General features: G+C 40.9%; 1 protein-coding gene across 1 annotated transcript; it reads left to right on the top strand.

The window, feature by feature from the left end:
• Positions 1-5,972: 5,972 nt before the first annotated feature.
• Positions 5,973-9,280, top strand: RPS26 (ribosomal protein S26). Its single transcript, XM_032958591.2, has 4 exons — positions 5,973-6,097; positions 8,397-8,574; positions 8,824-8,957; positions 9,185-9,280. Exons 1-4 carry the CDS (start codon positions 6,095-6,097, stop codon positions 9,224-9,226), a joined length of 357 nt encoding a protein of 118 aa, XP_032814482.1. The 5' UTR covers positions 5,973-6,094; the 3' UTR covers positions 9,227-9,280.
• Positions 9,281-9,487: the final 207 nt, after the last annotated feature.

Here is a 9,487-nt window from a genome sequence, read left to right as displayed (position 1 = left end):
CATCCCTGCCTTCAACATCTGGTAGTTCATCGGCATTGATTCAAGCAAGCCTAACTGCTGATGAGACGCTGTCAAAAAACAGTTCAGAGTTTGCTTGTATTGGATGAATGTTGCTGAGACTATGCACTCCCAGGTCCTGTAAGCATGAGTTATCCCACATGCAAAACATTCTTAAAAACGAGCCTTAGCACTACTCTGTGCTCGCAACAACAGCTCTTCCGCATCATCTTCTTTATCTTCACCATTGTCAGTTACAAAACAATATCGGAAGCAACAGCAATGATACATTCATAATTATACGACACATTATCCCCGTATCAACGATATCCATGTATCATCATAGTCCTCATCATGATCATAATCATCATCTTCGTTTTCATCACCAATGTTATCTTCGTGTGCATGTGAGCTTCCAATCTGCTGCTTTCTGAGAAGCCAAGAGCACCAAAAGCTTGCTCTAAGCTTGACTTGCAAATGCGGAAAAGGGTTGTCGACAGAGGCACCAAAAATGCACGTGAAATTGTGCAGAATGGACCACTCTCTTTGCCCCCCACATAACCGCTCCCCCGAATCGTAATTCAATCAATCTTGATTTTACGTGCCAATATCGCGCTCAATAAAGGCATCAGTGCACATTACAACGGAACGGGAACGGTACAGAGGGCATAGAGCAACAGGATTGAAAAAGAAACGCGTCACGCCCTTAACGGCTAACACCGACTGAGCAAAGTAAATTGCAACTGTGCGCAACGAATAGCAAAGAAAGATAAGTAGTAAATAAATAGTTAACATTAATTAAAAGTAAAGTCTGAAAAGGCGTGGGCCCGCATATGAATTACAGTGGCAGCAGGATGGCCAAAATAACTATAGGAATTGGGCCCATAGCCCAAACGGAGTAGTGGCAGACAGCACACAATATCTGTAAGACCCTGGCAACATAAGGCAATTTTTTCAGGTTAAGTGACCTGAAACTCGATTCCAGGAAACAAGATCTGGTGGCACTTTCGGGGAATTATGATTGTTTTCATTGACGTCATAAAAAAGAAGACAAGGTTCAACCAATGAATCTCCACATTACATAAATACGGCTGCACTTTTATCTGGCCGGCTTAACAAAATCACCTTCGAAACTTGGCTACTGTAATGGAAACTTAACAAGGTCTCTAAAATGTTTGAAAGACATCAACCGTATTTTGTATATACTGTCTTATTTTTCATGAGCCGTGTGAAAATAAAACTACAGACCTTTTTTAATTCACTGCCAGATGAAGGCCTCCCCAGCCATGGGGGTTGATATGCTAGAATGTTATGGACTATGTATCCTATGGTTTTATACAAACCATCACAAAACAATAAAATTAACTAATAATTGTGAAGACGATGTGGATTCACAAGAATATTAATCACAATTAATTTGGGTTTGCTCGTTCATACAGTATTTGCATACCCTGTGTACATTGAATCGTGAAAAATGCCAATCGAGGTGCACATAAAAGCACAGACTTGGTAAAGCACCATCCACAAAGCTATATAGTGAGAAAACATGGTATTTTGTTAAAAGGGGCTGTTACCAGAGCAATTCTTCAAATGTTGACAGTATAAGACGGTAACAATTTTTTTAGTCATAATTTAATTCATCTGACAATAACTCACATGGGAAGTGGAAACATGCTCTCGGCACAAATCAAAGGAGTACAACCTCCAAAAGTAATGGACATTTAACGCAATTGGAAAACACTACAGATAACTGTCCTCATGGCCATAGACTTTAAAAGGTTTCTCTACAGTATAGAAGAGTGAATAATTTATAGCATTTTACTGTTTTGATGTGGCATATTGCTCCAACTCACTTGGTGATACTGCATAGCAATAGTTTAGGCCATATACAAGGTGTCATCTCTTACACTGGTTATTGAAATATATAATTAAGTTGCATAAAGTGTGAGAGTGTGCTAGAATAAACTGAGTGGTTCTTGAAGTACAAAAGTGATTACATTTGAATTATTTTCCATAAAACATGGATGTGGCTCCTCAGTGCACACACCCTCAACTTCCAAAACTGGACTGGCAGCTCTTACATGTAAAATATTTACTTTCCGACTACATTTATTTTGTAAAAGAACGTAACTTTTATGCTGCTGCTGTGGAGCCAATTTTACAAGCAGTGATTTAATGTTTCCAGGTTACAGTGATTCATACTGGAATTAATTAACAGGACACATAGGGGACCATTTCAGCAAAAGGTAGACAACATTTCAACATTTTGATTTAAAGCTTTCGTGACTGCAGTAATTCATATTCTTAGTTTTTTCGGTAAAGTCACGTTGAAGAGAAACAACAAAATAACAAAATATATATAAAACAATAAAAAATTCTCACGACGTTTCGACCATAACTCAAACGGTCATCATCAGGTGTGTCGGTTTGCATAAATTGTTTTATATATATTTTGTTATTTTGTTGTTTCTCTTCAACGTGACTTTACCGAAAAAACTAAGAATATAACATTTCAACACATTGCATTTTGATTTAAAGATAGACGTGGTTACGATTGAGTGGTTCACAATTCACGACGAAAATTATGAATCCATATAAACTTATTTTAAAATTTACAAACCAAGTGCTAATTTGGCATCGATCAAAACATGTCAACCATGAGTTGCACACAACAGTTAATAATTCTATTGTTGACCGCTCAATACCCTCGTATTCTCAGTATCAATTTGCAACTTAATAAAGCATACATTTGGAATAAATAAAAAATATCTGCTCGCAAATCGTAGAAGTGTTAATCAACAGAGAAGCACAACACATCTATATTTCAAAGACAGTCACATATATCTAGTTACAAGTCCCATAATAATTGATAAGCAATTTCATTTTAAAACCTAGTTGTTTAATGATTAGGGTTAAGAATAATATGCACATCGTCTATTCTACCCTTTTTTATGGTAATACAATTAGTGTACCATTGTCTACCATTTAATGAAGTGATATCCCCTTGTGTACACTGCTGTTTATCCCAGGATAAGGACATCGTACGCAATATAAACATGATACACTAAATAAATTACACGCTAAAGCTGTTATTTTTACTGTGCTCGTTAATGTGGGGCATGTTGGCAAAAACACAATCGCTAAATGTACTCTCCATATATTTTCTATTAAGCTTTGGTTATTAAATTTACAAATTACCTACTGCTGAGAAAGTGAGAGCCAAAGTTATTCACAGCGACATTAGATATTTAGTGAATGGAGAAACATTAACCATCTCACATTTTCTGGTGACAAAGTCATTATCAGCCAATAGTCATGACCTACAATAAATGTAAAAAAAATACTTAATACAGAAGGCTGCAAAGTTGCGATCAGAATAGATAACATAAATGTATTGTACAAGTTAATTAACAATTGGAGATATCTAGCAGAGCACAACTGAAAAACAATAGAATATATACACCTCGCAGTTATTGAAGGCATCTCGGGTCAGTTATACAATAAAGGGGCAAGAGCAATATATAATGAATTTAGTAAGCTGAATTTTACCATAAATAGCAACTTACCATTGTGCCGACATAAAAAAAAAACTTTTAATAATTGCATATTAAATGTCATATGGAACAGAAACATGGATATTGATGAAGAAATGTGTTAAACTGAAGTGAGTAAAAAAGTATTCGTGCATGAACTTACATGGTTGGATATAAAGTACAGTAATTTAGAGTGTTGAGAAAAGTGGCTTGGCGGCAGGACGTGTCGCTCGAAAAAACGATGCCACGTTAAATGAAGTATAACTACTGAGCAGCAGAGAGCAAGCGATGAAATCAGCCCACATGCAGGTGCTAAGTGCACTGTGACATCACAGGACCATGCGATGTTGACGGTGGCTTGGGTAGATGTTTATCCAGTAGTAGTTTCAGCATGGTTGATGACTGGTTGACGAGACTGGTGATTGTACGGCAGCTGAGTGTGAACACCAAAGTGGAAGACCACCTTGGAGATGGCATCGCAAGCTTGAGGAGCTTGAGGGAGCTTGGGGAGGCTGTCATCCAGCAGTGGACTGAAAAAAGCCTGCACATATACATATATATTTATGGGTACACTATACATAACGCAGTATGCAAGCACGTACATTTCGCACAGAATATAAGGGAAATATAGTGACACATGCATATATTGAAACTGTTTTAATCTTAATACACGATGGTGATAATTGTATGTATAAAATCAGGCGTCGATTGCATTCTTACAGTAATCGTACATGGATTGAACCATGTGTTAAAATGCATTATTTACAATTAATTCCATTAAATTATGTAAATTACATTTAGCAGCCAAATGGAACAAAGCAACGGATACGACAAACGCACATGTGACGGTAAAAAAGCAAATAAAATCAAAACCCTGGATTGTGGAATCTCTGCAGCAAGGAGGGATTAATCATCAGGTTCATAATTGTTTTTGGTTGACAAAAGAAAAACCAGCGAAAGCCGAACTGTTAAATGAACATTACCACAGGCGTTCATAAGATGACGGAACGCTAGCGCCACCTACTGCTAGTGAAATCTTAGCACGTGGAGAGTAAATTACACGGTGATCAGAATATGTATAAACTTGAATCTAGATTTGAAGCTTTCGTGACTGCAGGAATCCATACTCTTTGGTTCTTTCGGTGAAGTCACGTAGGTATAAAATAAAATAAATCACGACGCTTCGATTGCATCACAAGCAATCATCATCAGGTGGGAAAACCAGATCAAGAAAAAAAGGTTTTTTTTGCTGAAGTGGGAGAGCCATCCAGATATATCAACATAGACATAACTTCAACCGAGATGGATACAAATTGAGCAATAATTGGATGTATGTTATTAACCAGGTAAAACTCTAACTGCTTTGTCGTGATTTAAAGCTTTTCGTCACTGCAGGGATTCATATTCTTGGTTCTTTCGGTAAAGTCACGTAGAAGGGAAACAATAAAATAATAAAAATATAAAACAATAAAATTATCACTACGTTTCGACTGCAACACAAGCAATCATCATCAGGTGTGAAAACCACAGCAAGATTTTTTTTTACGTTAGCACCACGGAGAGCGATTTGGCAGTTTGTTCAGATGGACGAGTCCATCTATGTTCGGAAAAGAGGAGGGGGGAGACGAAAATAATGGATGCGGTCTGAAAGCCACCGTAGGCGTGATCAATCAATTAAGACCCGAAATGGTGTATCAAATCCTTCCAACGATTGCTAATCCAGAATCCATCTTCTCCGTTGAAATTGTCTGTGTTTGTATATGTGGATAGCTTCATCGTCCATAAATGACGTCACGCGATTTTGGACGATTTTTGACCCCCCCCCCCAGTCACACGGCGTCAAAAAAGTCAGACCCCCCCCCCTGAAATATGACGTCACAAAGCTCTGCCCCCCCCAAAAAAAATATATATAAAAGATACTTCAAATCGCTTTAAACTACTGTCATTGTAGTGCGTATTTAATGTGGCGCTGCACTCTGTCGGAGAAAACATAAAAAGTCTATTTAATTAAGTATAACGTGTTGTCTATATTTATTTAAAGTTGCGCATTTTTATGTGACGTCACATTTCTCACCCCCCACCTTCGTCACACATCGTACTCCGTTCTCCCTTGTCCACGGCACGCTACTCGACTCCTCGATTCAAGGATTCGCGCGACAAAAATCGGAATCGCGCAGCGCAATTTGCGAACATCGCAGATAATCGATTCCCCCACTCGACACGCACGTGGATGTCGCGCGCATTGATATATCTCTCAGCCGGTGACGCGTTTCGCCGTAAAGTAGGACCCCCGGGTACCCTCTCACCCCTGCACCTCTACCGCAGTATCGCTGCGCCTACACAACACAATCCCGCGATCGACGCGACCGAAAAACAACGACGATCCGAATCGGCGCAAGAACGCGCGCGGCAACGTTGCCACGACTCGAGCGGCCGCCCGCTCGGTTCGAACAATTTATTATTTAAGGCGTCCAATCTGCGGCCCTCGTGACGCGCATGCGCAGTGGGAGAGTGGCTCCCAGAGTGCATTGCGCGCTCCTTTCTCCCCCGTCCGCGCTGCCGACATGGTGGGTCGCCTCACCGCTCCTCCCCGACTCCTCACCCCCCCCACATTCCCTTCCCCCCGCCACACCACACACACACACACCGCCGTTTTACTTAACTTTCTCGATGTATCACCACCCGTGTTACGGTTCGCGCGCGTTTAGTTTTCTTTACGAGAATTGTCTCGGTGGTGTTGGGGACGGCGGGGTGCGGCGGCCGCCATGTGTTGAGGCCTTGCTCGGGCTTCATCCCGGGGGCCTCGTCTTCTATAGCGGCGGTGGCGGCGTGTCCAGCAGGGGCTCGATGCTAATGTCGAGGTCTGCTCGCCACGGCGAGATGGCTCAGAAGAGAGAGAGAGAGTGTCTAGTGTTTGCTATTGCTCAGTTGAAAGTGCAGCACGCAGCGGTTTACTGTAACAGGACGTAGTTTGGCTTGCACGGTCCCGATCGCACTGCTGGCGATCGGGGTAATGCAACTTCCATGGAGCGGTGATGACGGAGTGTCTCTTGGTTACTACTTTTAACTTTCGCTTTGATATTAGAGTTGAAGTTGATATGTAACTGCGAGGCCGGTATTGACTACATTCAGAACGCTTTGCGCAGTTTCAATCATAGTCCATACGCAACCGGCGCTACACGTAATCCTAGAATAAGACTGCTTCATAAATATGCTACGCGTAATTATAGTACGATATGCGTGGCAATGTGTGAAGTAGAGCACTATACACAATGCTATATAATATCAGACTGCACGTAGCACAACGCTAGCGCGCACTCAACACTAGACGAAGACACTAGACACTACACGTACCATTTCCAATACCATACACACTTAGAGCTACACAGAATCGTAAACTATAACTTTATACAATAACTACGACCCCCTTGCCTTACACTACACAGGCTACAACACTACACACGTTAAAGTACGAGCTAAATCGCAGATTGATTAAATTAGTGAATTTAGACTAAACCGCGAACAGCCTTGTTAAGACGACAAACCAAAGAATACGAGACGTTTCGACTGGGCTCTGCCATCTCTCCCGGGGTTGCTCGAACGAGTGCCGCACTAGGAAGTCGAGTGGCTGCATGGTTGTACTGTACGTGCCGCCACTGGCAACGGGCACGGGCTCTGTTGAACTGGAATACTGCTCAGTGTCGACCGCTAAGGACGCACTTCCTGGAATATTTTGCTAAATTATTTACGAATTAAAACTCACGAGACGTTTGAAACGTTGCCTTGATTTTAAAATAGCTTTTTCGCTAGCGTAGCACTCGTGATCCAATGTTGTGGGTGGGGATACTAGTCGATGTACGTTAAACTTCTTTAGACCATGCTAAATACTGCGTTGGTAAAACCTCCCCACTTCCTACTCTTTGGTTCTATTGGGTAAAGTCACGTAGGTGAAAATAAAATAACAAAAAATCACGACGTTTCGGCCACAACACAAGCGGCCTTCATCAGGTGAAGGGACGAGACTGTCTGGAGGACAGCGCTGGAGTGAGAGAAGCCACGCTTAGATCACGACCTTTAAGCTTGTGATCGAACACTCCCCTTTAGCTTCCTCTTTTAAACTAAACTCCTAACACTACCAAAGAAATTCGTTTTTAGAGGAACGGTTTTGCATGGCTGTCTTTTTAGAGAGAAAAACAGAAACCAATATCGAATGCGATTATGGGTGGGTGAAAGTGCAGGTAATACGCATTTTACTTAATGTACTGCATCTACGTGAGTCATGTTTGTGCCTCGTTCACCTTTGTATACATGGTAGATGGTGGATGTGCTTTGGTGGTTTGTGTATACGCCTCCATGCATATGAACTATCATGCACCTACCCAATCAAAGTTAAGTTTTCAAAATTCTTGGGAAATTTAAGTCACCTGTTCGATTTATATCCAATTTGGGTTCCACAGCTAATCGTATACTGGCTTGTTTCAAATGTGAGCATCATTCTTAATTTGGTGGATAAAATTGTGACTCTTGGTTCTTTCGGTAAAGTCACGTAGAAGGGAAATATCGAAAAGAATTGTGACTGTCTTAGTGTTAGGAGATAGTAGCGAGGCTCCCGTTATAAGTAAAATTATGGTAAAGTACAATTTAACCTCATTCATGAATAAATACACTTGAACTGGTAATACTGAAAATGATGTGTAGGAAATCTAGTTAATGATTGCTTGCTAAGATGGACTTTGTGACCAACATTTGAATATGGGATGATGTGAGTAATTTTTTATGCAAAAATGTGAGGTACTGGTAACGCAAGTGGCAATATTGTTTTATTGTGAGTTTAGCTAACGTGCCTCTGTCCACGTTCTCGTCCAGACTAAGAAGAGAAGGAACAACGGGCGTGCGAAGAAGGGCCGTGGCCATGTGCAGCCGGTGCGCTGCACTAATTGCGCGCGCTGCGTGCCCAAGGATAAGGCGATCAAAAAGTTTGTCATCAGAAACATTGTGGAGGCTGCAGCTGTGCGTGACATCTCCGAGGCCAGCGTCTTTGAGTGTACGGGTCCTACGTTTTGTTTTTCACTACATATTTGCACCATTCATTATTCATAGCTTTCATTTTAGCGCTCCAGAAATTAACGTGACTTGAGTGCAATAAACCGGACTTTATTTTGAGTTCATGACATCGCATTGACAAGTGCTTCGTTTAGAGAACCTTATCCAGTTATATCAAATGTTAATTGACACAGGTTATACAGAATATTTTTTAAACTATAACATTTAATTGTGGTGTCTTTTTACACAGCTTACGTGCTTCCCAAGCTGTATGCCAAGCTGCACTACTGTGTGAGCTGTGCCATCCATAGCAAGGTGGTGAGGAACAGGTCGAGAGAGGCACGCAAGGACCGCACGCCTCCACCAAGGTTCCGTCCTGCTGGGGTAGGTCACATTGGCACTTGAGCTGACTTTTTGCACAACATTTTACAATATATTTCAGCCGTACGTGATTTTTTGTGACAAAAATGTCACGATCCAATTTTCCCTCTGGAAAAAAAAACATGCCATCTCGTTTTATTTGTATGTACAGTACAAACATCCAATATATATTACAAGTGTAAAACTATCAGTGTTCTGTTGTGAGACTTTTATTCACTTTGTTTTTACAGGCCCAGGCTCCTCGTGTGCCACCGCCTCCAAAGCCCGTGTAAACCATGGAACGTTGTGGAAGCAAAACGATGTTCAATAAACGTTGAAAGATCTGATTTTTCTCTCGTTCTCTTTTATTAGGCCAATATATGTCGATAGTAATGCCATTAGCAACAACATTGAATCGTTAGTTTTGAAGGGAAAGGTGTTTGCAAACAGGTTTTGATGGTTTTAGTAAATTTTTAATGAAATGAAAGCTGCTTCAAAATTTGGTGCATACATAGTGACAGTTGTGCACATTTACAAATTAGAAACGAGAATAA

Source organism: Petromyzon marinus, chromosome 2 (assembly GCF_048934315.1).
Source record: "Petromyzon marinus isolate PM22_M1 ecotype Great Lakes invasive population chromosome 2, UKy_Petmar_22M1.pri1.0, whole genome shotgun sequence".
NCBI lineage: Eukaryota > Metazoa > Chordata > Hyperoartia > Petromyzontiformes > Petromyzontidae > Petromyzon > Petromyzon marinus.
This window is presented reverse-complemented; position numbering and strand designations above follow the sequence as displayed.